Below are 18,868 nucleotides of genomic sequence, written 5' to 3' on the forward strand. Positions count from 1 at the left end.
TATATCTGCATATATTTTACGGCTTATCGGTTTCTTTCCTTTGTGGTGTTGCGATAATAATAATGGTTTGAATGATAATATAAAGAAACTATTTGACACTATATAGGGCTTTCTCCGCCAGATTTTTCAAATAATTTATTATCTTTTAATCGACCATATTGTGAGGAAAAATATAAGAAAAGTCGATGATCTTTTCTACAAACAAAATTAAAGAAAAAAATATCAACTATAATATGGTATTGATATCCTTTTGGTGAAAGAGTAAAGCAATTATTCCATTAACATGTTCATTTATCTGCGTGGATCCACATGGTGCTAATTTATCAGGATTTTTCCAGAATTTTTCCAAAATTGATTCTAATGTCCTTCTCAATGAATCGCCGCTCAAAGCTTTACCACCAGATAAATATTTATGTTTATAATTTTCTGGATCATCCTTATATGTGCACCAATCTCCACAGTTCTCATGTTCATCAAAGGCATGTGGAACAATGTTTTTTAAACTTCGTTCTGTTGCTGAGACGTCATTTTTATTTTTCTTTAAAACACATCCAAAGCAGTATTTCAAATAATCCATGATAGTTCTATTGATTTTATGTGATATATAAAGTATTACTTAATTGCTTTTTTGCATGATTAATGTCCGACCATTTGGCTACTGAGTGTTTACATTCTCTACGAACTGCAGCGATGGTGAAACTATCATCATCTCCAATAGGAGTACCAAGGATCACATTCTCTTGTTGAAATTGTTTATTTTTAACAAGAATTTCTACTGCTATAACAGCTTCCGTAGCACTTTTGTCCCAATTACGTTGACAATTATGATCCTCTACAGGATGATTTAATTGACAAAATCTGCAATTCTTATTTGTACCACGAGCGATGCATTTACCAGTCTCTCTGCCGATTGCAGTTGCAACACCTATTTTGAATAAGCAATTTTTTTCGATAATAAAGATGAAATAATACTGGGAATTTATAAGAGATTAATGTTTTTTGTATTTATTTAAATTCATGATATAAACAAAAATCTTGATACATTTAATTTAATTCTTATATATTTAATTCTTATATATACATCTCCCTTTTTTAAAAAGATTTCTTAAAGAAATTTTTAAAAAAGCTATTTTGTTGTTTTACATTTTTTTTATTATTATATTTTGTATTGTTTTATCCTATAGCTTAAAAAAAGATTTTAACTGCAATAGAATTTACCTGAGAGGCTATCGGAAATCTCTATTATGATATTGATGATGCAAGTTCTAATCTTATCTGTGTATCTGGCCTAAGGCTTTTACAACTATGTGCTCATAACGTTTTAAAAATTTTGGCTGTACTGGTGGCACGTGTAACTTTGGCAGTATTGTATTCAACTGATGAGTTCCAATTCCTCCATCAATAACAGCTAAAAGTGGAATTATACATATAAGCAATTGATAAAAAAAAGTTAACAATGCTATAGAGTAATAAAAATTAAATTAAATAATTAAATTATTGAAAATAAAAGTTAACAATCTTAATTCACCTGCAGCTGCCTTGACATTGGAGTATTGGCATTGACCCAGGCCTGCGCGTTTGTTTTCTATTTCATTGCATGTTTTAACATATTTTATTGATTTACAGTTTTCACATTGCACGTGAAAAATGCTTGCTAAACCTCTCTCCTTTTACATTTCTAAATGTCAATGGAAAATTGCATTCAAAACACCACATATTTCTTGTCAAGGCTGTTTACTCATTATGTGCGATCCTTCGATATGAATTGTTTCAGACTCGGAGTGACTTTTTTTTCGTCTTTTAGCAGCTTCACTTAGATTTTTGCGCCAATTAATTATTTGTTTAGTTTCAAATCTACCTTTATATTGTGGTTGTGGAGACATGATGGCAGCATAGGTTATTGATAGATGACAACCCTATAATCCGTTCGTGTCAAAGAAAATTTGCGACATTGTCACGAGTAATAAACGAATGAAGTGAGAGTATATATCAATTAATAATTTTAAAAAAATGATAAAATTGAGAAATTCAATTTTATCATTTTTTTCGTGATCATTAAAATTAAATTAAGAAATTTTCAATTATAAATAGTAATATTTTTCTTAATTAATTTCTATACACTCAACGACTAAAGTGGCGAAACAAACCAACTACCTTACAAATGTGTTTTCTTGGCTCTACAATAACAAAACACTAAATAAAATGACGAACAAGAATTGTACATAAATCCGTCGACTCCGTTGACGACAGGTTGCAATTTGTCTTAAAAACATCGCGTTACGGCTGCAACATAAGCGGCCACAACGCATTGTGATATTTGTTTATTGCCAGAACGCGTTCTGGTCGAATCTTAACAGAACAACAACACGAACCTCGCTTTGTGGCCTTTTCGAATTTGCCAAAATGCGTTATGAGAGTTTTTGGAAGTGCCAAGTCACGAATTTCGCGTTGTGGTTGAATCTGAGAAGTCAGAACGCGTTGTGATCGGTTTTTTTGCTTAGAGAGCGTTTTCGATCTTTGAGCCTAACATATATGTATATACTATGGAAACAAATTAAAGGGCCACTTTCTTTTATGTAAAAAAAAGGCCCGTTTTCAAGTAGTTGCAACTTCTTTAAAAATAATTGGAATAAGGTCAATAGAAAAGCGTTTCAAATCTTGGAGTTTCTAATTTTAGAATCTTTAAATGAATTTCAATTTTTTCTATATTGGTTATAAAATTATATTGTACACTCAAAAAAAAAAGATATTGCAACTTCACCAAAAATTTTCTAGGTGTAAAAAATTAACTGAAACAGATAAATTATTAGCAAATACTCTGTGATACTGCATATATTTTGCACTTAATCAATTTAAATGACAGAGACAGAATTTATATCTGTACTATTAGTGTAATTTAGACAGAAAATTTGTCTGTGATGCCTATCTTTAAGGCCTATTGTCAAGGACAATTATATTTGTAATTAATATTTGGCAATGGGATCTACATTTTCTAGAGGTATTGCTAGAATAATGCTACTATAAATTCTATACGTGACAAACGATATTCTAACAGATATAAAAAGTAGCGATAAATTTTAATTGAAACATCTAAAAATCTAGATTAGCAAAATTTTTTTTGGGTGTAAGAAAGCGATGTCCGTCGATTAACCAAATTTTTTAAAAGTTTGTTTAAAAACACCGAATTAAAAAAAATTCTAGCATAATTTTATTAATTGGGTGTTAAAGAGCAGAGTTTCAGCTTTAATTTATTTTTTAACGAATAATTTTTTTCGCCGAGATATTCATTATTAAAGCAACATCGAGCTATTGATTTTAAACGCTTATAACTAGTGAAGAAATAATCGTATAATAATCATTAATTTAAGTTTTTGAAATGTACAGAAAAAACTTAACACTTCGGTCTTTTGTACGAGTAACTGGAATGCTTTTTACTTGTAAATGTTGTAGAGTTCATACAAATTTTAGCGGTTTTTCGTTAACTTTCATTAATTTAAATTAAAAAAAATAAAAGTGCAATTTTTATTTGATTTTTAAGTAACAATTACTTTTCAAAAATGAATAATGATTGAAAAAACGATAAGAGCATTTTAAGGTACTAACTTTTCTCTTTAAATTGCTTTCTTAATAATTATTGTACCATCATTTTTTCACTAGTTATAAGCGTTCAGAATGAATAGCTCGATTTTGCTTTGATAAATAATATTGGCGAAAAAAATCATAAAACATTCGTTAAAAAAATATTTTTAAACTAAAACTCTGCTCTTTAACGAAATCGCGCTAGGATTCTTTTTTAATTTGGTATTCTTGGACAAACTTTTAAAAAATTTGTTTAATCGACGGACGTCGCTTTCTTATAATGTAATTTTGTAACGAATAGAAAAAATTGAAATACATTTAGAGATTTTAAAACTAGAAACTTTAAGCTTTGAAACACTTTTTTATTGATCTCATTCCGATTATTTTTAAGGAAGTTGAAACTACTTAAAAATTGGCCTTTTTTTACATGAAAGAAAGTGGCCCTTTAATCTTTTTCCATAGTATATAATATATATATATATATATATATATATATATATATATAATGTTATTAAATAATGTTATTAAAATAATAGCACTAACTTAAAAACTTATAAGAATTATTTTAACCAAAAAAGTTGTACAAGAATACAAACAGAAAAAGTTGTACAAGATAGTTGTTTTAATTTTTTACAAATATAATAATTTTAACAATTTGCGGTAAAAAAATTAAAATATTTTAATAAAAAAATTTAGCGCTGTTAACCAAAAACTGCTATATTTTTTTATTTAGATTATATTTTAATTAAAACTTAAAAATAAGAATTTATAAAAATTTAAATTTAAATTATAAAATTGTAAATATTGTTCTGTAATCTACAAATATATTATATTGAAAAAGCCGTGATACTAGTACAGTAACAATATTACATTTATCAGTTAATATGGCTTCTTTGGTTGTTGTATTTTGCTGTTCTCAATCACATTTAACTGACTCGAATAAAAATTGAAGCATTAAGATTATAAATATGCGATACATTTTATGTCATAAGAAAATAGATTTAATCATTTAATATATACATTCATGTGCATAAGAATTTTATCAAAGTTTTATTTACATTATATTTATTTTATTTCTTTATTTTTGATTTTTGTTTTAGACTTTAAGAAATTAATGACATTTTTATTTTATTACGGTTTTTTTAAAAAAATTTTTCTAACTCAAAAAGTTATCGCACATTTATATTTAGACATCATATAAAATAATTTTTTCAATAATTTCCAAAATATCTAGGAAAGTACAATATATGATCATTTTTCTTAACTTGCTTTTATTAATTGCTACATTTCTGTTAAATTTGCTAAAATAAATATTTCTAAATTTATTTTATTATTTTATTATAGTTAATCTTATAAGTTATACAAATAAGTTATCACTATCACTTTTTAACTATTAGTCGGTTTTATTTAACATCAATAATATGATGACATATAAACAACAAAAAAAAGGTTTTTGTTGTAAATTTACAAGAATATTATGAGTGTATAAAAAGAATATATAAGAAAAGAGAAAAAATAGTATTTTAGTTTCCTTTGAATAGATAAAATTTTTATTTTATCACTATACTGTAAAAAGAATTGCGATTTTTTTCAATCTAAATAACGCTTACGAATCTTTTTCTTATTTTTTTATCTGTTGCTTATGATCTTCTCACGAATTATGCACATCTTTAATCCCAACACCATTTCTTCTGGAGCCAGTTTATCACTTTCGTTCACTGAAAAAGAAGAAATTATTAGAAATATTACACACAATATAGAAATTATGCAGAAATCATAGTATAAATATGTTTATGTTAAAAAGATAAGGTTGATATTTTTTTTATTTTATTTATTTACCCTTATTAATGTTTTACTCACGTGCATTCACACATTCCGTTATAACTTCCTTGCTTACTTTTTCTGGCTTATTTTCGAAGAATTCTAGTATTTTATCTAAAACTAGCTTCGAATCTTTCATCTAAAATTATGGAAAATTTAATATTATATTAAATAATAATATTATATAATAATAATAATAATATTATTGTATTTTATGGAATATTTAATTTTATATTTTATTTTTAATATTTGTCCAAAAAAATTCATGATTTAAGAAGTGTATCTGCTTAAAATATAATATATTTTATTTATAATAATATTTTATACCTATTATAATTTAAATTAATTTTACATAACCAAATTGTCATAAATTGTTATAAATATATAATTTAACATGTATTTTAAGGGTAATAATTGGAAAAGTAATTTTAAAAAGTTCTATTTTTACGTTATACATGTATAAAAATCTGGTTGTAATTATTAAGAGAATTTGTATAATTAAAATTATGTGGAATTGTTACCATATTTTTCTTCGTCAAAAAGCATGCTCCGAAACGAGCATATTTCCGAATAGATTCTTTAGTTTCTTCATCGATCTCTTCATTAAAATTGATTTCTTCTAACTTTTGGGTCGCAATTTCCAACTCCTCTGTCATGGAAAAATATTTTTAATTGCAGAAAATCAAGAATATAGATTTGTCTATAGAACTGTTTGCAAAAAAGAAAAATGCAGTATATAAGTTCAAGTAATTTTTTACTTGTATTGTTATATTTATATTATCTTTTTTGTCTTCTTTCATGCGCGTGCAGGAGAGATAAGAAGAGAGTCGATAAAATTATGTAATAAGAAAATTCTAAAAATGCTAAAGTTATTGTTTATTTATAAATTCATATATTTATATATTTATAAATTTTTAATACTACATTTTTGTCTAAAAATATTAAAGTGGTAAATTATTTTTAAAAATTAACAGTAATTATTGATAAAGAAGCTGGGTCCGTTAATGTTAATATTTATCAAATTAACTTTTAAATTTTTAATTATAGATTTCAAATATTAAATTCTAGATACTTACTGAGTTGAAAATTATAAATTCTTATTAATTTCTAAAATTTTATATTTTTGAAAAATAATAAACTGTTTTTGATAAGACTTTTTTTCTACCGTCAAAATAGTAGAAAAAATTATATTTTTTAATTATATATATGTATACACATATATTTATTGTGGGTGTATATGCGTTATACTTACCTATCGTTGTCTCAGCTTCACTAACACATGCTTTTGTCTGTTCATCAGTTTCGAAATTTGTTGCTGCTCGTATGTTGTCTCCTTTAGCCGCAATTACCTAAAATAATTATACTGCATATTTTACTGTTATTTTCATATTATTACTGTTGTATATAAAATATAAGAAATGTGTGTTAATAAAGAGAGACAAATTTATAATAATAGATTTAATAAAAAAAAATTTTACTTATTATGTTATATACACATATTTTTTTATTTATTTTATATTCTTTAAAAGCTTTTGGTTCCTGAGATATGCGATTTTAAAATGTCATAATTTTTGTACTTATTTGTATCATTTTTTTTTGTTATGTCCTACTTGTGTGTGTTTTATTTTTTTTATTTTTTTAATCGTTTTATTTATTTTATATGTGTGTGTGTATGTATGTGTGTATACATCACTGTCAGTGCGATTCAGGATTACTGTTTATAGTCCAGTAGCAGGATAGTTTTACCTTGTAAAAGGTCTGGTAATTCTAATTTTTGGATAGTATTTTTCTAAAATGAAATAAAATAGATGCCAATTAACCGAGATCATCAAAGCAATAAAAATGTAAAACGTTTTGATTATAGCTGTAGATTAAGTCTTTTGAAGAATCAAAAAAATATCAAGGATGTCAAAATATCATAGAATATAAAAAAAAAACACCATTAACTGTAATTAATGGTATTCGAAATGAGTATATGAGCAATGTTACATATAGAAAAAAAAGTGAAAAATTATATAGAAGAATATATAAAATATTGAAAAAATAGTGATAAAAATCGAATTTTTTGCAATATTTCCTCATCAGTGAATCTTAGGATAAAAATAGCTATCGCCAATTTTATAGAAGACATAATTCCCTACAACGTTTTATTTATTTGAACCATTTTTTTGTATGTCTAACAGATACTGAGTTTTGGAGAAGATTAATGAAAATTTCAAGATTTCTGTTGCATTCTGAGCAAACTTTTTTATTATTGCTTATTAAGTACATATTAATTGTTACTAATTCACATAATTAATATTTGTAAAAGAAGTCTGCTCAAAACGGAGAGTTGTTGGAATTTTTCTGTTCCTTTTTACAGTGCTACAGTTCGATATCTGTTAGACTTAGAAAAAAATATTTCAAGTAAAAGTTGTAGGAAATTATGTTCTCTACAAGATTTATAACTATTTTTATCATACGGCTTACTAGTAAAGAGACATTGTAAAAAACCGATTTTGATCAATATTTTCTCGAAAACTTGGAATTTTCATTAGAACTTTAAACCCTAAAACATTCTCAAAAATTGGAATTACCAAACCTTTTGCAGTAAATTTATACTTTGCTATTGGACTATTAATTTTGCTAAAAATATTTTAAAATCAGTACAATTTACAAATTCCTAGTCTCTTCTTAATACAATAAAATAATATTATAAAATACACAGTTTGGAACTTTACTTAGATAAATGAATTCAATATAAAATCTATCGCATATTTGAATCCTTAAGTAAATGTTTAATAATTAGTGGCTTAATGATGAATACTCAATAATAATAAAAATCTTTGAAACTTCTGAAAGTTGTTAAGAATCATAATCTTGAAAACATATGTCAAGATTAAAGAAATCATTGGCATTAAATTTTGTTTTTTTTAATATTTCAGTCGCATATCTCAAGAAATAAGAGGGACAAAAATCAAAGCCTATATTATTTAGGAATGTACCCTTTATAATATAAGTCAAAAGGAAAATGATCCTTTTCGTGTAAATTTTTGCTAACTTTTACCAAGCGTTCTATTTAATTTGTCTTAATTGAAAAGAGTAAAAAAAGAAAAAGAATGGAAAATGTAGATAGTTATCGCAATGTAGTTTATCGGAGAGATAATAAATAATAAATTGCACTTACAATAGCGGCAAGAACGAAAATGAAGAGCGCGATTCTCTGCATCTTTCTGTAGTTTAGTGACAGAAAAATGAACAACTGCGGTCAAAGATTGTTTCATCAACTGAATGAAAATGTATCTATGCTTATATTTATATAGTCATCCCTCAATTTGTCCCATATGATCTTACATCATCGAATTGTGAAAAACAATATTTGTTTTTTTATATATGTGCGCGGATTTGCGGAAGCGCGATTGATATAATTGGTTAGTATATCAGATTTACATAAGTAAATTTGATTTTGATGATGCTGCGACACTACGGTGTCTCAATTATTATTTCGTAAGCGTATATTAAAGTTCATCAGAGTATGTAACATCAGCAATTAAAAAAAAATCATGTCAAATGCGCAAAACTAACTTCTTTGTTAATAACTCCATAATAAGTGACATTAAAAACCGTTTGAAATACTTAAAACAGATGTCAAGAGTAAGGTCATTAGGACTGGGTCCGTTTTTAATGTTTTATCTTAATATTTTATTAATATTAATAGTTTATATGTAAATAATATATTTGTAATATTTAAAAATAATATTTAAAAATGCGGCATAATAAAAATATGTAAAAAAATTGGTTGTGAGATACGCTTAACAATGTCTAATACAATTAAAAATAAAAGAGAAAAATTAAGCTTGAATTAGACTTATTTTATTCTCATTAATTGTTAAAAATATTTTACATGCTTATTATATAAAATATTATTTATGTGGAATATAGGAATTATGGCGGTAAGATATAAAAAGCAATAAAAGTATAAAACAAAAAGAATTATTTAGTATGACAGAATTAGGTTGAATAAATAAATTAGGAAATTAATGTTGCTTGCGGGTCGATTGTCTTACATTTGACCGTTTAATCGGTTTCTTTTCTTGTTGTTGACTGCCTTTTGTTGGTCAATTTTCTTTTGGGAATAATTCAAACCGACCAGATACAGGTCGGCCTTACGTAAGGGTTGAGATGTCCGAATTTATAACTCTTTTCTTTTTTTTATTGTTATCAGATTTTATAGAAAGAAAAGAAAAAAAAGAAATTTAACGAAAATGAATATTTACTCGATGTTACATTTATTAAGAAAATATTAAGAATTTATTATTTATTATAAGAAAATTTATATTCTATAAAATTTAATATATAAAATTTATATTACATCTTTAATATATTTATTTATTTCTTTTAATCAGAACAGTTTTGACAAATAACACAATTTTTCTTATTTATCTTTAAATTAAAATTCAAATCTCATAAAAAATTAATTTTTTCAATTGTAAAATGTTCTATAATTTTAAATTAAATTTAAATACAACTGTAATATAATATTAGCAGCTTCTTTATCAATTAATACGTTTTTAGCTATTTTTTTTACTATTCTCAATCACATTTATATGATTCGCGAGAGTAAAAATCGAATCATTAAGGTTACAGATATGTGATACATTCAAGTCATAAAATAAATAGATAAATCGTCTAATAAGTATACATTTATATGCATTTAAGAATCGTCAAAGTTTTATTTATTTAGAATATTTTATTTATTTTATTTTTTTATTATTTATTCATGTTTTAGACTTCAATTAAATTAATAAAATTTTTATTCAGTGACTTTTTTAAAACAATATTTCTTACTCAAAATGTTAAAGTATATATTTATATTTAGACACATTATAAAATTATCTCTTCAATATATCCTACAATATGTAGAAATCTAATATGTGAGCATTTTATTATGTCTTTTTTTCTTAATTAGTGCATTTCGAAATATATTTATTTAAATTCATTTTATTACGTTAATGTTACAAGTTATATAAGTGAGTTATATAAGTGACTGTAAAAATTTTAACTTTCTAATTGATTTTATTTAACATTATAACATCATAACATTAGTAACATGATATATAAGCAACAAAGTTTAAGTTTATAAAGAATATTGTGCATGTGTATATAAGAAGAAAGAAATAACAGTATTTTTATTTTCCTAAACCCTATTTTTCCATCTAGATAATCTTATATGTTGCACGCATCTTTTTTTTTTACTTTCTATCTTTTGATATCTCTTTGTTGCGAGTTATGCATATTACAAAGTTTAATGCTCTATTTTCCCGAGTCAGTTCGACATCTTCATTAACTGAAAAAATTAAAAAGGAGAAATTATTAGAAATAATATATTATATATATTTTATTAAAATTATATATAGAATTACAGATAGAATTATATACATATAGAAATTTTATATATATATATATATATATATAATTATATATATATATTTTTTTTCTTATTTATTTATTATTAGATTATACTTACATATATTCACGCATTCGGTTATAATATCTTTGCTTTCTATTTTTGTTAGTGTACTTTCTTTCTTTTCAAACGTTTCTAGTATTTTGTTTAGAACTAGCTTCGAGTCCTTCATCTAAAATTATTCAAAAAGAAAATGTAAAAAGAACATCTTACATGAAATCTTACATGTATTGTCGACTAATGTCACGTAGGAGAATAATTATTGAAATTATTTTAAATAGATTTTAATTAATTATAATATATCTGTGTGTGTGAGTGTGTATATTGTATACAATTTACTAATATTTATGTATAATATTTTTGATTTCTGGTATGTATTTATTATTAATATAATATTGTATATTGTATATATTATCATATAACATATTTTTTGCTATATATAATATATGTGTATTGTTATGTATACATAAACTTAAAAAAAAATTATAGAAAAACTGACTGTGAAAATTCATGATTTAAAAAATATTTTAGTTTAAATATATACAGGGTGTCCTGATAAAAGTGGATAATCTTTCGTGAGCATGTAGAGCAGGTAAAAATAACTCCATAAGTTTTTATAAAATTTTTTTCTATGATGCATTTCTATCGAGATATTTGTCTGTAAAGTTTAAATTTGAGAATCATTTTTCTTAAATAATCTTTATTACTTTGTAGATCTTAATAATATATAAGAACTTTTTTTATTATTAAGTGATGATCTTTAAAATAGTATGATAAATTTTTTGATATTATCTCGGAGAGCCAACATCGGATTACCTGTAAGTCTTTCAATTTGCAAAACTTTAAAGCTGGTGGACATTTTTATTTTTCAATTATGTTTTTAGATTCTTCACGTCTTTCTCTAAAAAAAAGGTATTCTTGTTTCATTTCGTTAAACCTAATCATTTTCAAGAAAAACACATGTGATGGATAGAAAGTACCTTTATTCGTAATAATTGAATAATCATTTTTAAAATAATGCAAAATTATATGGTGTATTAAAGAGAGAACAATTACTTGAAAAAAATTATTTACCACTATGAACAAATAAGAAATAATTCTGAGATATTATGGCAGGTGTAACAGTCAGTATAAGACTTACAGATGATCCAATTTTGGCTTTCCGAGATGATATCAAAAAATCTGTCACACTATTTGAAAAATCTTTACTTAATAATAAAAAAAGTTCTTATACATTATTAAAATCTACAAAATAATATAAAAGTTGTTAAAGAAAAATAATTCTCAAATTTAAACATTAGAGACAAATATCTCGATAGAAATGCATTTTTAACTGCTCTACATGTCGACGAGAGATTGCTCGCCTTTACCAGGATACCCTGTATATATGTTAGTTTAATATTATAGTTTAAATATATGATAATTAAAATTTTTTTCATAATTAAATTGTTATAAATATGTAACTTATAGTATTTAAATCATGTATTCTAGTAGAATTAATTGGAAGTAATGACTTAAAAAAAATTGTATTTTTATATTATACATAAAAGTAAATTGATTGAAAACGATTACAATTATTGACAAAATTTTGTATATTAATTAAAATTGCGTGAATTGTTACCATATCTTTCTTCTCCAACATGCATGCTATAAAACGACCGTAAACTGTAATAGATTCCTTAGTTTCTTCGTCGTCGTCATCATTTATGATCTTCTGCCACGTTTCTTTCTCATTCTGCCATCCCTCTGTGATGAAAAAATATTTTTAATTTTTTCTAGAGTAATATAAAAAATTAAGAATATGAATTTTTCTATGGAAATATTTGCAAGAAAGAAAAATTTTAATATTTAAATATAAGCAGATTTTTTTATTTGTATCGTTATATTTATATTGTCTTTTTATATTTGTTTTCTTTTCACGCGTGCACGCCCTGGAGAAATAGTTTATAAAAATTGTATATAATAAAAGAAATTCTAAATATGCTAAAGTTGTTTTTTATTTTATATATTTATAAATTTTAAATACTAAATTTTTATCTACATAAAAATAATTTAGTAAAAATAATTAAAAAAATTAAATTTTAAATTTTAAATTGCAGATTTTAAATCTTGAATTCTCGATATTAAATGTTAAATTATAAATTAATTATACAAATATAAAAAAGAGTCAATTTGATTTCAATAATTTAATGATATATAAGTTATTAAGGTCATTACTTTGAGAAACGTTATGAAGATTGTAATCAATGCTTATTGTTTCTTAAAAAGGGTATAGGGAGAGGAATGAAGCCTCAACCACGCATTTTCTATGGGATTATTATATATTATAAAATGCTACTTGATTCCCCTCCCCCTCCAGAAAAACGAATAGTTATATTTCATTCAAAAAAAATTTTCTTGTTATTAACTTTTAAGAAACAACGAGCGATGATTAAAATCTTCAGAAAATTATTCATTGTTAGAATAATGATAATATATCTGAAAATTATTGAATTCGGAAGTAACTCTTCATATCTGTATAATTACCATAAATTTTTTAATTTTTAAAATCTTATACATATATATGTATATATATATATGTATAAGATTATTTCTTTTTTTTTAAATAATATAGGTACACGTGTAGAACAGTCTCGCTACCCGGATAAGACTCGGATACTTGGATATTACCCGTGCAATTTTGGGTATCATTATCTGATCCAAATCAACAGTTTTAATATATAAAATATGTGTGTAACATTTACTGCAAACTATCCCAGCTTCAGTCAGACATCCTTTCGTCGTCTGTACATCAGCATCATAAAATGACGCTATTTCTTGCAGGGTCTGTTCTTCTTCATCTGCAATTACCTAAAATAATCACATTACATATTTCTCTCTTATTTTTATACCATTATTGTTGGAAATTATAATAAAAGAATATTGCATGAAGTTTAACATAAAATATAAGAAAAGTGTATTAACCCCTTGACTGACGAAAAACGCAATACTGCGTTTGTTGTTAAAATGCTATTGGCAATGATCTGCAAAGCCCATGTGGTTTCTATAATTCTAGGGGATTCAGAAAGGATACAAAAATAATGTGCTAATAGTAAATGTGACATTGCTACGTACTTTTTACTTTGAAATTTTTCATGAATAAGTAATATCCCATAATTTTGCTTTATGATTCTTATAAATATATATAAAATATTCTATGTAATATTAATAATAAATTTAAAAAATAAAATATAACTCTCATGTATTTTATTAATAAATATATAATAATTATAATTATTTATTATAATAAATAATGAAATAAATAATAAAATTTTTTATTGTAAATTTGTAACTAATAACTCAAAAATATGTTACATATATAAAGAATTTATTAATATCCATTTATTTTGAATTATTTAGAATTTATTTAGAATAAAACTAAGTTTTCAGTTGTTATATTGAATTTATCATTTTAAATTTGAAAAATTTTGATTTTATATTCGTAAACGATGATCTCAAAACCTCTAAATACAAAATTTTAATGACATATTGTTTGACTTTTAAAAATCCATTTTTTGTCAGCTTAAGTACTTTTCTGAAATTCGACAGTTAAGGGATTAATAGAAATTTAATAACAGAATTTATAAGAATTTATAATAAATTTTTAGTTGTTTTAGAAACGTATATATTTTTATTTATTTTATATTTTTTAAAAAAATCTTTTTAACACAAGATTTATTAATGTTTTTATATGTGTATTATATGTTCAATGCTGCTCTTGAGATAATCAAATTATATGACGTGTTCTATTTGTTGACGTGTCTATTGAAACAAATTGAAAAAAAAGAATAGAAAATATAAGTAGTTATCGCAATGTATTTTATCGCAGAGATGATAAACGATAAGTTGCACTTACAATAGTAGCAAGAACTAAAACGAGGAAGGCGATTCTCTTCATCTCTCTGCAGTTTAATGACAGGAGAGTGGACAACTATAATCTAAGGTTAATTCATCAACTGGATAAAAACGTATCTATGGTCATATTTATATTGTCATCCCACAATGTGTTCCATGTGATCTTACATCATTAACTTGCAAAAAACAATGTCTGTATCTATATGTGTGTACATGTATATGCGTAGATTTATCGCGGAAGCGCGATTAGTATAATTGGCTGGCATATCAAAATGGCGCTATGATATTGCGCTGTCTCAATTATTTCACATGTGTACAAGAGTATATGACATCAGAGGCGTTAAAAAAATCATGTTGAATATGTGCGCAAAAGTAATATTCAGAAGGTTTAACGTAATATAAATCGGTATATACAGGATGTAACCAAATTAACGTATTTCCTTTTAAGAGTTCTCTTAGCTAATTTATGATTTAATTTTATGATGCTTCTTCTTCAGTGAAAATATTGAGGGAAGTCATTATTTTTTGCAAACTTCCAATTTTTGTCTTCCATTCATATATCTTTGTAACTAAATCCTAAATTTTATTCAAGTAAACTCTATCTGAAATTAACTGAAGAATATAATTGTGTTATTTTTTAACTCCACAAAGTTTAGTTTACAAAAAACCTTTTTTTTTCAATTATTTATAACTCAAAAATTATTGATGTTTTAACATTTTCGCTGGAAAAAATCGCTTCCAAATTGGCCTGAGAACTCACCTTTAAAACAAAATATGTTAATTTGGTTACAATTTTCATAAGCTAAAAATATAGAGAAAATATTTTTATATAATCAGTGTTCTATCATACATGAATAATAAAACAATTAATAAAGTATACATTAGTATTTATATGTAAATATTATATTTGTAATATTTAAAAATACAGAATTATAAAAATATACAAAAAAATTAATTGCTAGACATTTAATTAATGTATAATAAGATCAATGAAAATAATTAGAGCAAAAGAACTTTTTTTTTTAACTTATTTTATTATAATTATTAATTAACTATTAATATTATTTAATGTATATATATATATATATATATATATATATATATATATATATATATATATACATTTTTTATTATTCTTATTTAAAATATACAACTGTAACATAATTAATTTTCTACGTATAAAAGTATGATTTAATAAAATATTAAGATTAAAATGTATCTTATATATTTTGCATTAAACGATTGACAAAAGAAAAAAATAGCGAAATTTGATTTAATAAATGATAAAAATGGCAGCAAATTACGATGATAAAACGAATGATAAAAATATAATGACTTCAATTACAATAATTAACATCGCAGGAGGATATGCGATCTCGCTAAAGCGCGCAATAAATACGCAAAACCAAGCTTTATTTTAATTTTGCTTATTCTTCACTATAGTTAATGCAAATAGCTTCTGGAAAAATACATTTTCCAATCTTTGCGCTGTTAGTTTCAAAATTGACTATCAGACTAAAATATAGTTGCTGATGTACGTGAGACATGTATACATATATGTAGACGTCACATGTGTACGTATTTTATTTATTTTTAATTCATGTTTTAGACTTCAATAAAGTAATAAAATTTTTATTCTGTTACTTTTTTAAAGACTTCTTACTCAAAAAATTATAGCATATTTAAACATAGTAAAATGATCTTTTCAATAAATCGAACAATATGCTAGAATCCTATATATTATATATATATAAAGTGTCTGGTAATAATCGCTCTACCTCTCTACGGCTGATAGAGCAGGTCAAATTGAACATAAAAAGAGAGAAAACGGTATTTTATTTCCCTAAATCCTGATTACATTTTTTTATTTATGATGTTACTACTGTAGAAATAATTTTGATCTTTCCGATCTAGATAACGTTATGCGCATCTCTTCTTTCACTTTCTATCTGTTGCTTACAGTTGGCTGCGAGTTAGACACGTAAATCCGAACGCCCTTATTTCCCGAGTCAGTTTAACATCATTGACTGAAAAAATTAATTAAATATTAGAACAATATTGAAATTAAATGCAGAATATTATAAAGTAAAAATTGAATATATTATAAAGCTAAAATTGAATATATACATGTGAAATATAATGTTATTTGTTCTCTTACTAACTCATTTATCAATTATAATAGTTTTTACATACACAACTATACATATACTTTATTCTCTTTATTTATTTATTTTACTTACATGTATTCACGCATTCTGTTATAACTTCTTTGTTTGCCATTTGTCCTATTGAAGTCTGTTTACTAAACCCTTTTAGTAATTTATCTAGAATTAACTTTGAATCTTTCATCTAAAATTATTGAAAAATAACAAAAAGACATAAAATTTGATATGTATTGCCAATTAATGACACGTAGAGAATAAGTATTGAAATTATTTTGAATAGATTTAAATTGCATTTGATTTTGAATCGGTTTCGTAAATATCTGCTATTTCTTGAATGCTTTCTTCTTCTTTATATGCAATTATCTAAAATAGTCATATTACATATTTGTTTTATTTTTATACTATTACTGTCGGCGATTATAATAAAAAAGAATATTGCATAAGATTGATAACATAAAATATAAAAAAGGTGTATTAATAGAAATTTGTAATAGAATTTATAAGAAAAATTTTTATTTGTATTATATACATATATATTTTTATTTATTTTACAAATTTTAAAAGAATTTTTTTCGCAAGATTTATTTTCTAATATTTTTATATATTTTAAATTTAAATGCTGCTCTCAAAATAATTAAATTATATGAAGTGTTCTATTTATAGTTTGTCCTATTTGAATAAAGAAAGAAAAGAAGAATGAAAAAAAGAATAAAAAATGTAGTTTATCGCAGAGAAGTTAATAAATTGCACTTACAATAGTGGCAAGAGTTAAAACGAGGAGCGCGGTTTTCTTCATCCCTTTAAAATTTAATGACAGGCGAATGAACAGCTGTAATCGAAGATTAAATCATCAACTGAATGAAAATGCATCTATGCTCATATTTATATTGTTATTCTACAATGTGTTTTGTATGACTTGTGGAAAACAATATTTTCTGTATGTATGTATACGTGTATACGTGTGCGTGGATTTGCGGAAGTGCAATTAGAATAATTGGTTTGCATATCAGCTTTACATAAGAAAATTACTCCAATGACGCCGCGATATCGCGTCTAAATTATTTCGCGTACATTAGAGCTCACTAGGGCATGTAACATCGGTAATATTTAAAAAAAAATCGTGTTGAATATGTGCGCAAAAGTAATAATCAAAAAGTTTAACGTAGTATAAGCCAGTATATACATATATAAGTTAAAAATATAGAGATAATATTATTACATATAATCAATCTTCTATCAGACAAAAAGAATATAATTAATATTGTATATGTTAGTATTTATATAAATATTGTATTTGTAATATTTAAAAATACGGAACTATAAAAATATATAAAAAAATTTAGTAATATATAAATTAGTTGTGAGACACTTATTGTTAGCAATGTGTAATAAAAAAAGATTAATTAAACCCTAAGCGTGAATTTTTTAGACCTATTTTATTCAAATTATTTAATTACTAATATTATTTAATATCAAGTATTATTATATTATGCAATTAATATTATATATATATATATATATATATATATATATATATATATTTTATTTATAATTTTTAATATATTTATTTGTTATATATTACTATATAATATTAATATATAGTGTACAAATTAGAAATATTAAATTGTAATATAATTAATTTTCTATGCCTAAAAACATGCTTTAAATAAAATATTAAAATTAAAACGTATCTTATACATTTTGCAGTAAGCGATCGGAAACAGAAAGGACAGAATAACCAAATTTGATAATAGATGATAAAAACGACGGCAAATTACGATGTTAACGGATGATAAAAATATAATTACTCCAATTACAATAACTAACATCGCCAGAAGCTGTACAGTCTCGCTAAAGTGCGCAATAAATACGCAAAACCGAGATTTATCTTGATTTTGCTTATTCTTCAGTTAAAGATAACTAGCTTCTAGGAAAAAAATATTTTTTCGATTTTGCGCTGTCT

At 24.1% G+C, this 18,868-nt stretch overlaps 2 protein-coding genes and 1 long non-coding RNA gene across 3 annotated transcripts; all 3 read right to left on the reverse strand.

Moving 5' to 3' along the window:
• Positions 1-4,981: 4,981 nt before the first annotated feature.
• Positions 4,982-8,666, reverse strand: LOC140668782 (uncharacterized). The gene is made up of 5 exons (XM_072898095.1): positions 8,567-8,666; positions 6,653-6,749; positions 5,922-6,049; positions 5,440-5,539; positions 4,982-5,297 (listed from the first exon to the last, which is right to left on the reverse strand). Exons 1-5 carry the CDS (start codon positions 8,606-8,608, stop codon positions 5,209-5,211), a joined length of 456 nt encoding a protein of 151 aa, XP_072754196.1. The 5' UTR covers positions 8,609-8,666; the 3' UTR covers positions 4,982-5,208.
• A 1,856-nt stretch (positions 8,667-10,522) lies between these two features.
• Positions 10,523-14,858, reverse strand: LOC140668728 (uncharacterized). Its single transcript, XM_072898012.1, has 5 exons — positions 14,742-14,858; positions 13,591-13,696; positions 12,468-12,592; positions 10,907-11,018; positions 10,523-10,726 (listed from the first exon to the last, which is right to left on the reverse strand). The coding sequence occupies exons 1-5, from the start codon at positions 14,781-14,783 to the stop codon at positions 10,632-10,634; spliced, it is 480 nt and encodes a 159-aa protein (XP_072754113.1). The 5' UTR covers positions 14,784-14,858; the 3' UTR covers positions 10,523-10,631.
• Positions 14,859-16,452: 1,594 nt separating this feature from the next.
• Positions 16,453-17,821, reverse strand: LOC140668715 (uncharacterized). Its single transcript, XR_012047228.1, has 3 exons — positions 17,660-17,821; positions 16,981-17,089; positions 16,453-16,767 (listed from the first exon to the last, which is right to left on the reverse strand). It is a non-coding gene; the product is annotated as an uncharacterized lncRNA (long non-coding RNA).
• Between the last annotated feature and the right edge of the window lie 1,047 nt (positions 17,822-18,868).

This window comes from Anoplolepis gracilipes, chromosome 8 (assembly GCF_047496725.1).
Source record: "Anoplolepis gracilipes chromosome 8, ASM4749672v1, whole genome shotgun sequence".
Taxonomy (NCBI): domain Eukaryota; kingdom Metazoa; phylum Arthropoda; class Insecta; order Hymenoptera; family Formicidae; genus Anoplolepis; species Anoplolepis gracilipes.